This window comes from Halichoerus grypus, chromosome 3, assembly GCF_964656455.1.
Source record: "Halichoerus grypus chromosome 3, mHalGry1.hap1.1, whole genome shotgun sequence".
NCBI classification, from domain to species: Eukaryota; Metazoa; Chordata; class Mammalia; order Carnivora; family Phocidae; genus Halichoerus; species Halichoerus grypus.
This window is the reverse complement of record NC_135714.1, coordinates 29,615,329-29,636,360: the sequence shown is the minus strand read 5'-3', so window position 1 is coordinate 29,636,360 and position 21,032 is coordinate 29,615,329. Positions and strand designations below refer to the sequence as shown.

The 21,032-nt window shown below is 36.0% G+C and overlaps 1 protein-coding gene across 4 annotated transcripts in view; it reads left to right on the top strand.

Moving 5' to 3' along the window:
- ARAP2 (ArfGAP with RhoGAP domain, ankyrin repeat and PH domain 2) overlaps positions 1-21,032 on the top strand; it is a 183,982-nt gene that overhangs the window by 127,247 nt on the left and 35,703 nt on the right. For 3 of the 4 annotated variants that reach the window (XM_078068483.1, XM_078068484.1, XM_078068482.1), the window contains exons 24-27: positions 374-442; positions 2,941-3,015; positions 5,797-5,914; positions 15,280-15,408. In XM_078068483.1, the coding sequence (XP_077924609.1) occupies positions 374-442; positions 2,941-3,015; positions 5,797-5,914; positions 15,280-15,408 (391 nt within the window). The remainder of the gene's footprint in view (positions 1-373; positions 443-2,940; positions 3,016-5,796; positions 5,915-15,279; positions 15,409-21,032) is intronic. The other variant, XM_078068485.1, reaches the window with a different exon arrangement.

The window sequence follows — 21,032 nt, the reverse complement described above, 5'->3', positions numbered from 1 at the left end:
CAACTTGAAGTGGTGGAAATTTCGTATGCACTTAATGAGCATTTCAGTTTGAGACTGAGTCTTGTCTCTCAACCTACATAAACTCTAGCAAATCATTCATAAGCCCCTCTGCTTATGAAGTTGCTTAGTGATAAAGCTTCCATTGATGGAATCCACAGTTTGAAGTGATGTCATCATAAAATGCTCTGAACTTTATGAGGCTCTGTCATGTTGGCTTTATTTCTGCCCTAGCTGTGTGGGCCCATGCTGATTAAGATGGCCATTCTCATTTATTTTTAAATTGTTGGTCTTTAAATTCCTGAAGAGTTATGTGAGGATGAGTACCATCACTTCTTGTATTTTATTAGAATGTCCCAAATTATATTTTAAACAGGTTAAAGAAGACCAAGTCAAACAAATGGACATAGAAAATAGCTTTATTACCAAGTGGAAAGACACTCAAGTGAGTAGTATTAGTTAGATCTCCAAAGAATAAAAAAAAAACAAAAAACAAAAAAAAAACCCCAAAAACTTCTGTTGTAAGTAAAGATGTTTGTTGTATTTATTTTCAAGTTCCTATTTGAAGCAAAGTAAAAGTAATGGGGAAAAAAGAACCTAGATAAAATAGTTGCATATTTTTGCAGCATGATGCTTCTATGCAAAATGCCAAAGTATGTTAATGTAAATTTTTCAAAATACAGAGGGAAAAATCATTATTAATCTCATTAATGCCCTTTATAAAATCAATTTTTACTTACAAATGCACTATTAAAAATGCCAGTGGATTTCAAAGGAAGCATTTAAAGCCAAAGAAATACTAGAGTAAATTGAAAATTCAGCTCTATAATGATTCTTTCCATTATGATTTTGAAAATATAAATTATTTCTTCTATGCGTTTGCTCTGCATGCTCTCAGATGATTATATTAGTGGAATGTTTCTAATGTCATCTTTGTCACATGCTGATTTTGTCTTAAATTGACTATTTCCTAAACCTTCTTTTGCTTTCCTCAGTCGCATTATATTGGATTTGTGTGTTCAGGTTGCACTGCAGTTTTCCAGCATAGCTTTCCTTGTTTGGTGAACATTCACTGGATTTTCTTAAAATTCATATTTAATCTTCCTCTAATCACTTTGAATTGTAGTGGATACAGGATACCAGTGTAAATAATACCAATGGGTCAAATATATTCTGTTTATAGATATACTCAAAGAATGAGGCAAATGCTTGCTTATTAGTCAGACTCTAAATTTACCTTATTCCTGAAATATTAGAAAAGTCACTGGAGCTACCATTCCATATGAAGGAGGGGAGGAAAACCTTCAATTCTAGTGCCCGAGATCCTGAGTACTAGTACTGTGATAGAGTACTTACCTAAGAAAGCATCTCCTCCATTTTGACCCTAAGTAATTAATGCAGGCTCCAGAGGAGTTATCCCTAACACTAAAAAATCTGGCTCATTGAGTTGAATTGAATTACTTGAATTACTGCTTTCTGGGGAGTTTCAGTCATGAAATAAAGGGTTGTAAGAGCCCAAGGGATAATCTTTAGCAGCATTACCTATGTTGTTATTAGATCAAGTATGAGTGTCCTTTTGCATTTTTATCTTTTATATTCATATTACAATAATGAGTCTTGGCTGCTTTTTAATTAAGTATAAGTCACTAAGTAGAGGAAAAGAATTGTCTATAAAATAGAGTAACTGGACCAGAAAAGTAGACAACTTTGGAGAAACCTGTTATTTCACGTGCGTTTTTCTCTAATCCATTGAAAACTCTGCTATAGCGTATTTTTCTGACAGCCTCCGTGTCTTATCCCTGTTTGAATTTCTTAGCTATTCTTCTTTTGGCTTCTCTCTATGAGTCCTTTGTGTTTGCGTTTTTAATTTTTAAAATGTGTCCTTCCTGGAGAGTTGTTTATGCAAACACAGTGAAAAGTAGAAATGTCAACTGTATCGTTTCTTCCCTCGAATTTTTGTGTAGTTTTGAAAGTGAGGAAGACAAATTGGAAATAAGGTTTTCTAAGTCTGTAGTGCCAGAATAATTAAGAACACTTCCTCAAAGTTCCTTTTTAATATTTTCCTCACTAATTTCTTCATCAGGTTTTATTTTTAGTCAAATTTAACTTCAGAATGATTGTTTCTCCAATATCATTTTTTTTTTAAATTGAGAGATACTATTTCTAAGTGGTTACATAACTTAAGGCAATTTCTGAAAAAAGCTACTCAAAATATTTTTCATGGATTCCTTTGGTTTTTCATTACCCTTTTCCACATTATACTATCGATCTACATAGTGATATCTTATGGTTTTTATTTTCTGGATTGTCTCTTCTTCACTTAATATGTCTCCTGGGATATAATAGTGACCCAAATATTGGAACACTACATGGTTGGCTGACGATAATTAAAATAAAAGCTTCTCTTTTTCATCTACCTTATTCTATCACTTCACTTTTTTTTCTTTGCTAAATATATTTTCTCTATTTTTAGTTTTAATATAGCTCCAACCTAATTTATCCTCAAATTTCAATTTTTGATATATCTCTTTGAAAATTTAGCAACACCTTTTTTCCTTTTTAAATAATGGTATTATACCCACACTGTAGCTTAGAGCACAATTACATATGGATCATTTGCACTTCTCATTTTGTTTGTCCTATTCATGGTGATGGCTCTTCTGACTTCTCTTGTTGACGTCAGCCTGTTGCCATTGTAGCCAGATTCATTATTTTACCAAGAATATTCAGGACATTAAACTCTTGGTTAAGAGATGAAAAAAAAAATTGCACTGGGATTACATCATTTGTGTAGATTCCTTGTCAACCGCATCTGGAAAATGTGTATCATCATGCTATCGACAGGCTGATTTCACTATTATGAAATATTTAGAAATAGGGCTAGGACTTTGTGTCTTAAGTGTCATACTTACATTTGTTGTTTTCACATCTGCCCCTTTCTAGGTTTCCCAGGCTGGAGATTTGTTAATTGAAGTGTATGTAGAAAGGAAGGAACCTGACTGCAGTATTATAATTCGGGTGAGTCCTAAAGATGGATGTAAAGAGTACTTTTGGAAGTTGCCAGTATTAATATGCATTAATTTCTATATCTTGAATTCTCCATTATTTCTTGTATTTTATTTTACCTGTCTCGTTCAAACAATGACTGGATTGATAGGATTGACTTTTTATTCCAAAATCCTCCAGGAATTCCATGTTTTAGTCATTTGGAAAGAGAACATCTTAGATGCTTTAGGTTATGGTTAGGATTTTCTGTAGGTTCTAGAAAATAACCTGACCTCAAATACTTGTTTCTCCCCTTCATAGCATCTTAACATTAGGCAAGTTAACTTACTCTGAGTTGCAGTCGTCTCACCTGTAAAATGAGGATAATTAGAGTATTTACATCATATCATTGATGTGAGTCCTCAATAGGATACTGCTTCTAAAACAGTAAATTGCTTGGCACGTAAGTGTTTAATAAATAATCAATACTACTAGTCCTATATTATTTTTATTATTTATTAATAGTCTTCCACTCTTGTATTCTAGACTAACTTCCTATCTTCCAATTTATTTGAATATTGGACAACTCCTCTTTTTTGAGAATATGAATCTTTTTTTTTTTTTTTCTGAATTAAAAGTGTCCTTGTGCTGCCATATTCTGTATTCCATCTGCCTTAGGGAGGGTAACGGTGATAATTCAGTTTCCTACTCAGTTAAGACTACATTCTCTGTATGAGGAAGACATTCTGCCATCTAAAGTCCAAGATTTAAATAGAGTCTTATATATTTCTGGACTTTAGTTTTGTTAAATATATTGTAATCACTCATTTATATTTTTTAATGATTACATATTGTGTCTCTGTGGCACTGGTTACTCACTTAGAACGTGGCGTGAACTACCACAGTAGTAAGTCGCTAAGAGGCAGGAGTCTTGCCACTCCTTGGCCACATCAAATTTCTTATGCTGCTTGTGGTATGTTGATAATAGGGGACACAAGGAAGTAGTACAGATAATCAGCACAAGTTCATCGTTAATGCTAGAAGAGGTATTCAATTCAAAGCACATGACTTAGCTCCACCTACACACAAACTGTTTAGCAGCTCATTTTAATTTTATCTTATCGATAAGACATAACACAAGTTATTACAATAGACCAAAATTCTTATTTTAAGTATATGCACATAAAGGACTGTCCAGTTTCACCTATAACAACTCCAAATTCTCTTTAAAAACATAACAAAAACTATGTAAAAATAATCATTAACATTTGTTTCATGCTTGAGACTTTAGAAAACTCTTCAGTTATATTTATTTCAGCTGGTCGTTACCTCAGCCCCAGGAGATAGGTGAAGCAAGTAATGTCTCAAGTTTACATGAATACAAACTGGGAATTAAAAGTATTAAGGCCAGAACACATTCCTTGATCATCATATTCCTAAGCTGATGATCATCATACTGATTTGTATATTCCTTGGAGTAATGATTTCCAAAGCATGCTTTGTGTAGTTCTAGTAGTTCTGGGGGTTCCCTGTCCTTGGGAGTCTTTGGGGACAAGGAATGGAGTTCCAGTTCCTGTGTCAACTTGAGGCACTCCCGGCTGACTCCTTCACAGTTTGGTTTCTCATTAATTTATCATTTTAAGAAAGAGTATGCTTCTTAAAAAATGTTAAAGCCATTGAGGTGTGAGCAGCATTATTGAAATGATTCATCTAATGTTTCTACTGCTTAAAGTTTTCCAGTTTTCCCAGATAGTGAGGTTTTTTATTCTTTTAAGATTATATTTAGTTGGGATTCTAAAAATAAAAACCAGTAGACTTTATTGTATCATTCATATATTCCCGAAGAAAGCTATACATTCCACAAAGTACAGAAGATGGACCGTAGGAGTTACCTGTAACAAAATGTGTTTTATGTTACATATGTGTGATATGCTTATGTACTGGACAGGAGAAATGGTAATGAGCACATTCCTTTTTGAAGAAATTTTTAAATGGGTACATACTTTTACTGAAAAAGTACAAACTAGGTTGCAGTTGCAGTATCCTAATGTTTAAAACATCTTCTGTTTGTTTGACATTATAACTAAATTCATATTGAAAAAAGCCAGCTTGGTTTTGTCCAGTATGCATTTAAGATTGGCAAAAACAAAAACAAGAAGAAACCAATCAAAAACCCCAAAAGTCCCTGAAGAAGATGGTGTGCTTATGTCATGGCCTGAGGCTTTGGGACTCTTGTGGAGCTGGCCCCAAGGCTGGCACTGCAGACTCTGCCCTCTGCCCTGAAATCCTGGCTCCAGCATGCTTTGGTATCCCACCATCTGTCGCTTGGCACGGCAGGGCACACCACAGACCACTAAAACCCTGGGGCTTTTTGGCATGGTAGACAGCAATCGACTGTGTATAATTCAGGGCCCAGACTGAATAAACCAAACCACTTTGAACTCTTGATTATTGAACTGATGAGTGAAAATTTTTAGTCCTGGAATACCATTGGATTCACTGTCTGGTGAAGGTCTTTCTGTGTATGACTAGTACCTTCTTCCCTCCTTGAGTGATCTAATTGCTCACTAAGTGAGAAAAAAAAATATTCCTGATTATGTCTATTTTGTAATATCTTTTTGCACTCACATTACATTTTACGGAGAAGATCGGAACAGGCTGTTTTTCCTGTGTGCTTAGAGAAGCTAGGTAAACATACTAAGTAAGAAACTTGGAGCATCATAAGTTGGTAGATGGGGTGAGCACTATTGGCCCTGTCATTAGGCGACTTCTGTGTCTGACATACATTCTGAAGAAATTTTGCCTCTGTTATAGATATCTCCTGTGATGGAAGCAGAGGAATTAACTAATGATATATTAGCAATAAAAAATATAATTCCTACAAAAGGTGATATTTGGGCCACATTTGAAGTCATTGAAAATGAAGAGCTGGGTAAGTGATTTTCATGCTAGGATTCTTAAATTCCTTAGAGTGTGAAGAAGTACTATTTTTGTGACAAGTCATTAAAACATGTTTTTTAAATATTAACATCTCATTTTGAATTCCCTTCTACCTCAGTGCTTGTGTTAATATGTTATTGCCACTTGAGGTTGCCCTCCTATGATTTTACTCATCTCAATAATTATTGACTATAAAAATATAGTGCAAAGCATTAGGCATCTATGTTGCTGCTTTATGAAATAGGCCTTTGTTTATAAGGACATGCAGTTTGATTTGTAACCATATGGCCACCCACCTCATTGCTATATACTACTCTTTTAATAAAAACAAAGAGTGTTGATTTAAAAGATTATTATTTTAAAAAACAATTTGTTTTAAGCCTAGTGGATTCTTATTTTTGGCTTTTTCCCTGTCCTCTGTCTTCAGTGGAGTGGATCAGATATCTTGTCATCTTTTATCTCAGAGGCAGAAAGATGAAGAGAGCTTTTAAAACACCTTGACTATTCCAGTAGTCAAATGCTAAATAAGCTTTACATTCTAATGACACCATTTGGTTGTAAAGACCTCTAGGAAAAAAAAAAAAAAAGATGCAGAAAGTCTTTGTACCTTGACCATCTGTCTAGCTGATACCTACTAAGGTCTTGGGACCCTTTCAAGTATAGTTGTCAAACTGCCAAAAGTAAAATCTTGCCAACTGCAAGCTCAAGATAAAAATGAAAATTCAACGTTGAAATACCCCATCGTGTATTATTAGGAGTGTTGCAGTCAATGTTAGAATGAATGGGATGTCAGATACTTTGTCTTTCATTAGTTCATCTTGATGTTTTCATTTCTTTCTTTTTATTGTGCATGATTCTTTACAAATCTAATTTGTTTCCTGAGATTAAGAATTCCTCGTATCAGTGAGATCATATAATACATGTCTTTCTCTGATTGACTTATTTCGCTCAGCATAATACCCTCCAGTTCCATCCACGTCGTTGCAAATGGCAAGATTTCAGGAAACAAACTGAGGGTTGCTGGAGTGGTGGGGGATGGGAGGGATGAGGTGGCTGGGTGATAGACATTGGGGAGGGTATGTGCTATGGTGAGCGCTGTGAATTGTGTAAGACTGTTGAATCACAGACCTGTACCTCTGAAACAAATAATACATTATATGTTAAAAAAAAGAAGATAGTAGGAAGGGAAAAATGAAGGTGGGGAAATTGGAGGGGGAGAGGAACCATGAGAGACAGTGGACTCTGAGAAACAAACTGAGGGTTCTAGAGGGGAAGGGGGGTGAGGGGATGGGTTAGCCTGGTGATGGGTATTAAAGAGGGCACGTATTGAATGGAGCACTGGGTGTTATATGCAAACAATGAATCATGGAACACTACATCAGAAACTAATGATGTAATGTATGGTGATTAACAGAACATAAAAAAAATCTAATTTGTATTCAAAAGTAATTTTTTTTTAATATTCATTGTCAAGAGTACATGACTCCCATGCTTTGGTGTTGGTTCACATTGTGTCTCCCCATACTCAGTCACCCCATTTACAGGAAGTGGTCTAGCAGGTGATCAGTATGACCCCCCGTTCCGCCCCCCGCCCCCAGCTTCCAAGTCCAGTTGATTTGCTTCAGGCTTTACTTGTCCTTTCTGTAGAGTTTATTGTTAATGAGCATTCCCTTTCCTTTTGAAGGTCTTCACTCTGTTTTTGACACTGTGTGGATGCTCCTCCTGGCTCTCTAATCGTTTTATCTCATTTGTCAATTCTTCTTCTGTCTGTCCCCTAAGTGGTAGGTTTCTGCTGACCCAAGCTCCTTTGCCATCTTTTCTTATTTTACATGTTCTTTATAGATAATCCCTTCCTTCTTTGTGCTTGCCTAACCTGCATGAGCTGGTGTTTTCCCAGTGCATCTTTACTCTCCCCCATCTGGCCCACCAGCTGACCTCCTTTAAAACACATACTAAGGGTTCTTTGCACTTTGTCTTATCTGATAGTGCCCATCACATGGATTTATATTCATCTCTTGAGAGCTCCTTGGAAGGAAGGGGGGGGACTTTCTTTTTTCTGTATCTAGTATCTGGCATAGTGCCTTGGACGTAGTTTCCAGACAATTAAAATCTACTGAATAAGTGAAGCACAATTTTTGCATTACTGTAGGTATATGGATGGTGCAGTCCTTTGATTTTTGTTGTTGTTTCATTTTAAGAAAAGGGGGTAGGTTACTAGCTTCATCATATTTGTGAGTAAAAGATAACTGTATCTTTCTGAATTACAAATAAGATCATATTGTTCCGCCATTTAAAATCCTTTTATTATTTCCTCATTGCCTATCCTTCAAGATCCAGTTCAACTAATCTTTCTTCCTTGATGATGTTTAGATGAACATAGTTCTTCTCAGGGAGCTTTTCCTGATTACTTGTTTATCGATCTATAATACTGCATATTATCTACTTGTAGAATAGTAATGTATATATATCTGGCTCTGTCCTAGACCATATGTTTTTTAGGACATTTACTATGTTTTTTAGACCTTTATACCTGTCACTACCTCTAGTAGAATGCATTGATGTGGAACATACCCTACAAGTATCTTGTTAACTGTGGTGGGACAAAAAATAGATACATTCTGAACTCGAGTGACTTGGACTGTTGCTCTTTGGATCAGATGTATCAAAATGTGGAAGGTACATGAGAAGTGATTTCTGCTTACAGATTAGGAATCACTAGGAGATCTCAAGGCCCTGGTTAGCTCTTAGACAGCTGATTGTTTCCTATATGCTTCTGTTTTTGTTGTTTTTATTAGGAGATCCACAGCAAAATCATGAATCATGGATCTGGGGGTAGGTATCCTCTCCCCACTACTCTTATTCTCTCGAGGATTGAATCAAAGAATATCTCTGTGTCACATCGCTGGAGCTTTGTGCCTGTGGGCATTGGTGCTCCTGACTGAGAGGAGCAAGCAGAATGAATGAGGATAGGTAGGAATTATATATAGCTAGAAGAGAGATTGCCATATATCTGGAAACAGTTACTAGATTTCTCTTGGAAAATGAAGGGATGCTTACTCTGAAAATGAGTATCAACTTGAATATGACAATTAGTACATCACAAATGGTGAGATTGGATTGTTTTTTTCCCCCCCCTTGGTTCCTTTTCTCCAATTTAAAAAAAAAAAAGTTTTGATGAGAATATAAAAAGACTTAGGAGACCTCAAGTCATTTGGATTTGCAAATATCTAAATATATAATCAAAGGAACACCCCATGTACACCAAGAAAAAAGACATTTGATGGAGTTAAGAATTCAGATTTGGCATGGTTTTAACATTTGGTCAACTCTTTAAGTAGAATTCTCTGGAAGAGAAAGCTAAGATCATTTTTACTGCTTCTGAGGGAGCAGTGCTGGGAAAGCAGCAGAGGGGCCTGGGACTGTGCGGGCTTACTGAAGCAGATGGGAACCTGTGTTCCACCTGACCTTCTGAAATGTTAAAAGCTTTATTTCTAGTAACATGCAGGGAGGCTAAAGTGAAATATAAAAAGAAGATAAAAGTGAAGGCGTTGGTAGTCACAAGACTGTAAGTTGATAGGAAAAATGTCAGCAGGGGAATTGCTGCTTTTTCAAATGTAAAGATAAATCCCCCCAAGTAACAAAGTAACCAAAAATAAATAGGTAATGGGCGCCTGGGTGGCTCAGTTGGTTAAGCGACTGCCTTCGGCTCAGGTCATGATCCTGGAGTCCCGGGATCGAGTACCGCATCGGGCTACCTGCTCAGCAGGGAGTCTGCTTCTCCCTCTCCCGCTCCCCCCTCTTGTGCTCTTTCTCTCTCTCACTCTCTCTCTCAAATAAATAAATAAAATCTTTAAAAAAAAAAATAGGTAAATAGGTAAGTAAGTGAATCAGAAGTGCTGGATTTTATTTTAGGTGTCAGTAAATTTTAAAGCAATAGTTTTCTACCCTATCCTATCCACTGCCCCTTTTTACAATATTTTGTAATGTTCCTTTTACTTTTCTGAGATAATCTATTATACTTACATTTAAAAAAATTATTATTACCTAATTATATAAAAATAAGCAAATATATATTGTATAAATGCTCAGACACTCCTAGATGGTTGAGGATAATGAAAATAGATTTTTTTTTTTTTTTGAAGATTTTATTTATTTGTCAGAGAGAGAGAGCAAGCACAAGCACGGGCAGCGTTGGGCAGAGGGAGAAGCAGGCTCCCTGCTGAGCAAGGAGCCTGATGGTGGGACTCCATCCCAGGATGCTCGGATCATGACCTGAGCCGAAGGCAGACGCTTAATCGACTGAGCCACCCAGGCGTCCCTGAAAATAGATTCTTTTTTTTTTTTTTTAAGATTTTATTTATTTATTTGACAGAGACACAGTGAGAGAAGGAACACAAGCAGGGGGAGTGGGAGAGGGAGAAGCAGGCTTCCCGAGGAGCAGGGAGCCCAATGTGGGCTCAATCCCAGGACCCTGGGATCATGACCCAAGCCGAAGGCAGACCCCCAATGACTGAGCCACCCCGGCACCCCTGAAAATAGATTCTTAAACCTATAGATGGAATTACCATGGATGTGACAACTGCAGATGCAGACTGAAGCATGTCCATTTGTGACTCATGTATCATTAGCATCGTTACTGTCATTGGTGAAAGTGTCTTAGTCCATTTGGGCTGCTCTAACCCTTCTGTAGACTGGGGGCTTATAAACAATAGAAATTATTTTTCACAGTTCTGGAGGCTGGGAAGTTTCACAAGATCAAGGTGCCAGTAGATTCAGTGTCTGGTGAGAGGCTGCTTCGGGCTTCATAGAGGGCTGTCTTCTCCCTGTGTTCTCACATGGTGGAAGGGAGCTCTTTGGGGTCTCATTTATTTTAAAAGGGTACTAATCCCATTCATGAGGGCTCTGTGCACATGACCTCCAAAAGGCCCTACCTACTAATACCATCACATTGGGGATTAGATTCTGACATACAAAGAGTAATCTTGTTTTGCTTATCTGGTAGTCAAATTGATGGAAAAATATGTCATATTAAAACCATATAAATATTTTGAGAATATATATATAAAGCTGAGTTAGATTCTAGGCTCAGTTAATTTATAAACTGGTTTTTCCTCTAAGTGAATGTCTAATGGGACATTTGAAATTTGTACTGGATAAAGAAAAGTCATTCTTTGTCTCATTCTTTGAAAGATGCCAAACATCCTTAACCCACTGCTGCCAATCACTAAGACAAGCTGAAACCCACCTTAGGAGAAGGTATCACCTTCATGAAGAGCTAACCTTCTCAAGTATGCTCTTATTTTAATGCTTCATCTTAAAACTGAAGCTCTCCTCTGCAGATGTAGTCCCATATCCTCAGGGCCTTTACATGCTGGAAAAAAGTAAATAAATAACCACCCAGGGGGCCTAATTTAAGTAGACTTCTTCACTGAGAGGTTCAAGTTTGTGAAGCAGTTACATTCTCTAAAGCAATATCGTAACAAAGCGTTTTCTTGTTTCTTCCTTATAGTTAATGTGATATGAAAGATCTGTTCATTTTCTTTTTTAAGATTTTATTTATTTGAGAGAGAGAGTGAGTGAGAGAGAGGACACGGGCAGAGGGAGAGGGAGAAGCAGACTCCCCATTGAGCAGGGACCCCTATAGGGGGACTCTGGGATCATGACCTGAGCCTCAGGCAACTGCTTAACCGACTGAGCCACCTAGGTGCCCCAGATCTGTTCATTTATTTAATCAAGATTCTTTCCAGCCTCTCTCCTGATGACACAGAAAGTGCTTTCACCCTCTGATTGTGGACAGGACAGAGAAAAACTTGCACAGCTCTTAGTTTCGCACTAAGAATTTAACTATTGAGGGAATCATCATTGTTTCAGGAAATCCTGTGTCACTACTGCCAGAAATTTAAGGATAACACCCGTTATTTGGAGTGCAATCAAGATGAACTAATGAAAGACAAAGTATCTGACATCCCATTCATTCTAACATTTGGAGTGCAAAATGGATAGTTCTCTCTTTAACAAGGGAGGCCAGGTTTATTCTGTGACCCTGATTTTAAGATATTGATAATGTGATTTACCTAGCTATATAACCACCTCCATAACCTTTTCTTCTCAAATAACTACACTGAATTTTCAGCAATTTTTATGCTATAGATAGTATGCAACTGAGTTATTTATTTCTAGTAATGCCCTAATGCCAGATGACGTGCATACCATATAATCTATCATGACAGATGGTTTGCAAATGGAACTATAAATAAAAACTTGTTTATTTGTAGGAATTTATATTCCAGCAATGTTTGATGTCTCAATTTTCCCTGCCTGTTATCTCTTAAGGTAGATTTTAATGCCATTTTATAAATGTAGCATTTGATAGTCTAATAAATACTTTTCATCCCATGTTTCAGCTCTTACTTTTATACAGGAACTTGGATCTTCAGGATTTTCATTCTCCTGAAGTATTTCATACTGTGATACTGATGAGAAAAACATACTTGACAAATTTTTTTGCAAATCTGTATTTACTTCTCTATCTATGGTGTCAGTAACACTGTGATTTCAGTATAACGAAGGACACTTTAGATGTGTCACTGTAGTATCTACTTGTAACAGTGACCCTCTTTAATACCAATGTTCTGATACTCGGAAGTCTCATTACCAATTTAATCTTGTAATAAAGAAGAGGGAGATTTTATTTCAATCCGGATACTGTTTTCCGGTTAGGAATATAATTCTCACTTCCAAGCCAGCTGTGGGCTCATCAGTTTCGTTAAGTGCAGGATGTTGAAACAAAGTATTATTTCCTTATCATCTCCTCACAATGATAGGCAAGGGAAGGGGGAAGTATGAACTGACCTTCTTTTCACTTTTGTTACCTTGTTTGGTCCTCAAAAAAATCTTAGCAATTTGATGCTTTTTTCCCCAAATTACATGTGAGAAAATCATTATGGAGTTTACATAGTTGCCCAAAATAAGACTTAAGTGTGGCATTTAAAAATATTGGGCTTGAAAGTAAGATTTGAGGTTCAAATCTTTGTTCTTCCCTTGAACCAGCTAGGGTTTGACTTTAGGCAAGTCAACTCTGATCCTTGGGTTCCTTTACATGTAAAATATGAATGATACCTAATGAAGAGTGCTGTGTAGATTAAAAGTGGTAACAGATGCAAAGTATTCAGTATGTATAATGTCTGATACATAGTTATTCCAGAAATGGCAACTGTTAATGGTAACAGTAGTATCCCAGAGATTGCAAGTAGTGGAACCAAGGATTAGGTAATGTCAAATGTAAAGAGAGTGCTCATTCTATTACTAGTTTTTTTTTTTTTTTTTATATACAGTTAATTCTAATTATAACCTCCACTAATAGAAGACAGCCATTTATGGAGTAATCAAAAATTGAATTTATAACTTTGGCAATTTATGGGAAATTATAATTTTCATCAAACCTTTAGAAAATTACTTGAAGAGGAGGCGTGCCTGGGTGGCTCAGTTGGTTAAGCATCTGCCTTCAGCTCAGGTCATGATCTCAGGGTCCTGGGATTGAGCCCCACATTGGGCTCCCTGCTCAGCGGGGAGCAGCCTGCTTCTCCCTCTCCCTCTGCCCCTCCCCCCTGCTCATGCTTGCTCTCTCTCCCTCTCTCTCTTTCTTGCTCAAATAAATATTTTTAAAAAATTACTTGAAGAAAAATGGAATTGATAAAGCACAGATTTTGTCTGAATTTACAAAGAATTTTGTCTGCTGATTCATTTACAAATATTTTCTGTTAATTATAGTCCACCATAGAAATTCATGAGATACTTCATTCCTTGAGTATTTATTGAATGTTTATTATGTACTTAGCAGTCTGCTGTGTACAAAGGATATATTTGTAAATAAGAGGTAGATTTGCCTTTAAGATGTATGGCTTAGTCGCTCATTTTTTTGTTGTTTTTTGTGGGTTTTCTTTCTTTCTTTTTTCTTTTTTGGTAATTGCCATCATCATAGTGAGTAGGATTGCTCCAGTAAGCATAGAATGCAGAACTGTATTTCCTTATACTGAACAGTAAGCAAAAATCTGGTTCTTTACACTGGAAGCAGAAAAATTTGTTTTCTTCTTCTGTGGACCTGAGATTATTGATAAGTTCTGGAATGCTGTGGTCATAGCAGGGGAGATCAGTATTAAGGAGGATGTGATATATTTGGTCATTTTACTTTTGATTTTATCATCAATTAAAATATCATGGTTCCTGTATGATACTCTTGACATGCTCTTTCTTGTTTGTCATTAGCATTCTTACTTCAACTGAAAATGAAAACCCAGAATGCTGTGCACTTTGTATTTAGGAAGGGATGAAAGAGTTGAATTGACTTATACATGGCTATGATCCTGAAAAAGCTGCATCAGCATCTTTATGTAAAAGCTGATGTTCTTGCTGTTTCAATTATGCCATTTTCAGGGTACTGTGAAAAGGTTTCAGTTTCCTTTTTTCCGAGCATATGTTTCTGTTGTAACATTTTATTAACTGATTGTCATGTTTTGATCAGGAAAAAGCTTTCTATGAAGCTTTGATTATAATTGTAAAAACCAGGTTTTTTAACTCTATGCTAAAAATTTGTGATATATTTAAATATATGATTGCCTAAAACAAAACATATGGATGGGTATTTATCAAGAAGAAATCTATAAGATGTCATTAACTTCTTACTTTTGGACTATTGTATCAACAGTTACTGTATAATATTGCCACATAATAATTCTGATTGATATTTTCACTAATAGACATAAATGACTTAGTAGTATTTTATGATTATTTTCATCCATTCTCTGTTGAAGGCATATTTTATAATTTATGTTAATTGTGATATTATCAGCTATAAATTGTTCACTGGTATTGATCAGAAATTATAACATGCTAATCATGTTGGGATAAACAAAGGTTATTACTTACTACTAAACAAAATTAACTTTGCTAGTCCTTTTACAATTAATTACTTGCAAATGCAAATAGCTTTCCATAAGCAAACCAGAATGTTATATGAATTAAGAAGAAGATGGGATAAGAAACTGGTTTCTTTTACAAAAGGGTAGCATTATTTTTGAGATTTTATCTGAAGGATAGCACCTCTGAATTTTTTTTTTTTTTTCAAAAGCTGAGTAACAAATGTCCCTGCACAGATTCATTTATATAGTAAATTTTATGATATGCTTAATGGTGTTCTAGGTGTTAGGGTCTCTTCTGTGTAGTCCTAGCATTGTTACTGTATAACATAAGATATGGTTATATTTTTTGTTGCATACAGATCTTTTTTAAAGGATTTTTTAAAATGTATAAAAACTGATAATTTTTTTTTTCAATTTGATTTGATGTTATTCTTTGCAGAACGCCCTCTTCACTACACAGAAAATGTGTTGGAACAGGTACTTCGGTGGAGTTCATTAGCTGAACCTGGCTCTGCTTATCTTGTGGTGAAGAGATTCTTAACCATTGATACAATTAAACACTATAATGGTAGGTATTGTTATTTCACATTGCAACTACAATTGAAAATTCAGGTGGCTAAAGGATAGTTATTATGGCATAAGTATTATTTGATAATGTAAAAAATGGGAAGCTAAATACAGAATCCACTTGACACAGTATTGTAGGATTGGAAGAAGACTATCTAGACAGAAGTCCCAAGTGCCAGATGCAGATTTTCCTGGAGAGTAGCACTCTGCTAATAGTTGGCTAATTTGAGAGTTCCAAGTTAAGGTTTTTGTAATGAATGGTTTATATTTTTAAAAGGACTTTTGCAATACTTAATGTGTTTTTCTAATTTTTAGATAGATGGTGATTCTTCTTCCTGAATTATGTTTCCATTTGGAAGTTCTCTGGGCAGTCAAGAAGTGCCAGTTATACAAGCTCTGAGACTGAGTACTTGCTGTAATTCCCATTTATTTTGGGGGTGATATTGGCAAAAAAAAAAAAAGGAAGTGCAAATGATATACTTCCAATAAGGATACTTGCCATCCAGTTGGGAGAAGACATGTACACATGGAAGGTTAAATAGGTTAGCAAGCACAAGGGAAACATGCCAGCCGGTCTGGGAACCCTTGTGAGCTATCAGACAACTTTTATTTTCAAATTGATTCTTCTGTTCTGTTGTCATTTACTGACAAATTAGAAAAAAGATTTTCTGCCAGTACTCTACATAAACCAACCCTGAAAGCAAAGGATTTAAGTTCTATAAGAAAATTTACTACTTTTACAATTGATATTAATAATAACTGCTACTGTTTATTAATCACATATCATTAACTAGCGCTGTACCTAACAGAGCTCATTTACAGTTTTTTAAATTTCCTAGTGCATTATATTGTTATTTTAAATTTCCAAATGGGGAAAGAGAAGTGCAGAGAAATGAAGTAGTTTGCCCCAGATCATACAGTTTCTAAATATTGGATTTGAGAACAGATTGGTCTGTCTTCTAATTTTATATATATGTACAGCTCTTAAATGCTATAAACCTGCTTAGAAGGATTTCAGGCTCTCCAGCTAATAGCGTAGATCATAAGTTCTTAGTTGTACCACAGCTAATCTGATATGTTTCCGACTTCATGATCATGTCCTAGTCTGTTCAGGCAGCTAGAACTACGGTAGACTGGGTGGCTTATAAACAGCAGAAATTTATTTCTCATGGTCTGGAGGCTGGAAGTCTGAGACGAAGATGCCAGCATGGTTGAGTTCTGGTGAGAGCCTTCCTCAGGTTGCAGACTTCCTTTCTTCTTGTCTCCTCACAGGGTGGAGAGCAAAGAAGGGGGAAGCAAGCTCTGTTGTGACTCTTAGTAGGACACTAGTCCTATCATGAGCGCTCCACCCACTGAACTCATCTAAGCCTCATTCCCTTCCTAAAGGCCCCACCTCCTAATACCATCACACCAGGAGGTAGGGTTTCAATGTATGAGTTTTGGGGGACACAAACATTCAGTCCATCACGTGTCCTTTATATCTTATATATCTGTCCTTTATATCATTTACTTACCTGAAAGCATTTCGACAAAAGGCAAACAGTGTAACAACTTCTGTGTCATTCTGATCTTACAGGCATATAAATAAACAGAACAGGTATATTCTTCCTGCTGGAGAAATTTAGCCTTTTAGAAACCATTATTTTATTTTAAATTCCTTTATTGTAACTGCGTATGTTTTTGACCACATACCTACACCTCTTCAGGATTGCAGCAGAAATTTTCTCTAGTCCTACACATATGACATGATGTAAAGCAGTGGTTCTCAGGTGGGTTCACTTTTGTTCCCCAGGGGACATTTGGCAGCGTCTGTGGATATTTCTTGACTCACACTAGATATAGTGGTGTTTCTGGTGTTTAGTGAGTAGAGACCGGAGATGCTGCTAGTCATCCTACAAAACAGAGGACAGCTCTTCACAAAGAATTATTTGGCTCAAAATGTCAGTGGTGCCCATGTTGAGAATCTCCCATTTAGATAATCTATGAAATCTGTTCTAGCTCTTAAATTCTCTTATTCTTTCACGTTGACATTGAGATGAAGAAAAAGTATCGAGCTTATGAACCAAATCCTGTCAATATTATGAAATACGTATATATAATAGGTTCTCCTGGTTTCTTTTCTTTTAGAAAATCATCTTTTCAGGTACATTTTTATTTTTCTGGTGAGAATTTTCCTTTTCCTTTTTTCCAGTATTCTTCTGAAATGTCTCTATTTTACCATGTTGCAAAATACTTGAAACCCATACCTAGACATAATACCTTAGCCCTTGTTTGAATGCTAGTGGATTGGCTAGATGAATAAAAACAGACAAGAATAAGATCTTAAAAGGCTGTGATATAAAAGAAAGTTTTGTGCAGGTGGGGGTGAGGGATAATCAATGCAAGGATACCATTAGGTGCTGATCTTTAAAGAAAAAAACAACAACATTGAGCTGGTACACATTGAGCTGGTTGAGAGCAGTCACATCAGAGTAGAATCGTTGAGGTTGTTTAAAGACACAAAGGAATGGTAGAGTGACAAGTGCATTGGCTCTGTCTGCAACTGGGTCAGAAGATTAGGTGTTGTCATGATGCTTCACATATTCCTGTGCGTCCTCTTTGTGGGGTCAGGAGTGTGTCCTTCTGGTGTGAAAGCATCAGGCTTCCATAGGTGTAGACAAAACATCTGCATAAAAACCTAGAGAGCCCATGCAGTGGAAAGCAGGCTCAAATGATAGGATCAGGGATTTGGATGACACATTCTCTGGGGTAAAATGTCAGCAAACTTTTGTGTTACTCTCACATCTCCTTCGTTATGGGATGGGAGCCATAAAACACATGCCTGTTCCCTGTATTGGCCTGGCCTCAGTTTGCCGAACCAGTATCCAACTTGTTATTATAGTGTCTGTAGTTCTTTCTATCAGGAAATGATTTCTGTTTGCATGGGGGGAAAAAAAAAAAGTCAGGTGTTAGAGTAACACCATCAGCAGGTAGATTAATTGGACCATTTCATATTAGTTATGTATTTTTGGTCAAAAAATAGGAGTACTGATGCAGTAAATATTTTAAAAACATTTATCTTCTAGCCAATAAAATTTTTATAAATGTTTTTAATTAGAGCTTGATTTATATTTAGATTGTCAAAGCAAAATAATCTCTTTCATTATGGTTTGTTCTGTGTCTGTGTGAATTTAGGATTGTCATTTTAAAGCAACTCCGGCCTGTTTATTTTTTAAATCAATTTCTTATGTCATGATTTTTTCCCCCTATAATTGTATCTTGCAGCAACCTGGAGTTTATAAATACTTTTTTTTTTTTAAGATTTTATTTATTTATTTGACAGAGAGAGAGGAACACAAGCGGGGGCAGTGGGAGAGGGAGAAGCAGGCTCCCCGCGGAGCAGGGAGCCCGATGCGGGGCTCGATCCCAGGACCCTGGGATCATGACCTGAGCCGAAGGCAGACGCTTAATGACTGAGCCACCGAGGCGCCCCTATAAATACTTCTTATTGGGTATATTTGGTGGTAGATTTTAGGTTGGTTAGATATTCAGTCTACTTTGTCTCTGTCTTGGCGAATGTCTCCTAAATCAGTCACAGTGACCACCGACTCCAGAATTACTGCTCTGTTCATTACATCCACTGCTCCTTAAAATTGGGATCTAAAAGGAAAGTAATGGAAGTAAATCAAATGTGATTTCTCTGTCAATTTGTTAGCAGGAAAACTGGAGTCATCTCAGAAATACATTGCTCCGCATGGCAGAAAAAGAACAATGTGAAGGATTTCTTTTTCTTTCTTAAGATTTTCTTATTCTAACCTGGGGACCAAGTGGAAATTAGCAGATTTTGAAACAAGGGTAGTTGGTTGCAGCCACACTTTTTTCTCATAATAAATAGCTAATGTTTTAACATTTTGTTAAGATATAAAATAGTACAACCTATGTCTTTCCATACTTGAGGTCTAGTTGCCACAGATTTTACTATCTGCCTACCTGTCCCTACCTCTATTCCTGTATCTACATATACAAATATATATGTGTATATATATGTCTGTGTGTCTGTGTTTGAGTATATACATGACTTGCATTTCATTAATTGTATGAGAGTTTTTCTGATGTATATAACAAATTACAAGCACATACTTTTGTTTTACATTATGTTTTCAACACCTACTTGCTAAATCAAAAATTTTATCAAATAATAAGTTTAAGGGTTTCAGGTAGTTTAGGGGTTTTCATTTCCTTAATTTTCTCACTTTATCTGAACAATTTAAAATGTTGACATCACAAATAGGAGTGGATTTTAGAATCATCCAACACTTAATTTCTGCTCATTCATTTGAGGTAATGAGGTAGTATACTTTCCTTTTATAAAAGTATATGAGAGTAAATAAATTTTCTGTTGCCTCTACTTAGAAATCAATTGTGCGTTCTTCAAAAGCAGCATTTTATTTCTTGGAAACATTTTATCCCATTGTCATTATTGTAATGAGGAGTTAACTAACTTGAAAAGAAAGATAATAGTCCTCAAATTTCTTTTCTACCCCATGGATTGACTGAGACATTACGATAAGGAGAATAAAACTTCATTTAAATTGCCATTTAGACATTGTCGTAGCTAATCTCATTAGACTGTCTTTTGTTATCATTATCTCTTGTATTGAGTTAAGCTTCAGCATCTCTATCACAAGTAAACCATAAATGAATACCTTCTCTAAGGCTCCAGAATAAATAATTTTATGTTGCTAAAGTCTTGTTTTAAGCATTAAGGATCTTTAAAATTATCCCAATAGAATGTAATACATTGGAGTCAAGTTTTAATGATCTCAATGGGGAAGAAATACTTTTAAGATATAAGATATAACTCAGATGCAGATCCCTGTGGGTTTCTAAATTTAGATTGCTGCATATGACAGATGCTTTGGAATTAAATTTGCATTAGAATAGAATAGTTCAAAATGCAACTGCTTCTGGCAAATACAGACCTGGAAAGCTGAACCATCCACTATGAACTGACTGAGGAAAATAAAAGAAAATTCCAGCGAAAATAGTACGAGTCCATAAATCATAGTCTAGCTGAAATAATTCACTTTCCACTCCCCATCAAATCTTCTTAAATCCAAATGTATATAAACATTGAAGGTAAGCCTAGTCCACATCAAATGGAAGCATCCTCTTGGAAATTGATGAGTCTTTGATACTCACTATGAAGCATGAATGTTCCGACTTCTTTTAATATTATAATTCTGTAGGAGAAAACCAACTGGTAAGTTCCTATTAGGAATCTACCAGGCATCTACTGTGGAAAATTTAAAGGATTGTTAAGCATTATCTTTCCCCACAAGGAACAGAAAATCTAAATATATGAAGTCTATTTAAATTAAATTCCAAGGCTACAAACAGCATGCAGTACATGACTGCAATAGGCCAGGAAGTTTATGGAGAGCTTTCAGGCACAGAAAAGTGGTTCAGTTAGTTGATCATTGACATCTCTTACAACACTGGATGTCTCTCATTCAACAAAATATCATTTCTTGTTTAGTTTTTCTTATATGGGTTATCCTCTGTAACAGGACTATGTCTTATTCTTTTACTCACTAAAAGTACACACTGAGTAAACTTTTCAAAATATAAATGAACAAAACACCT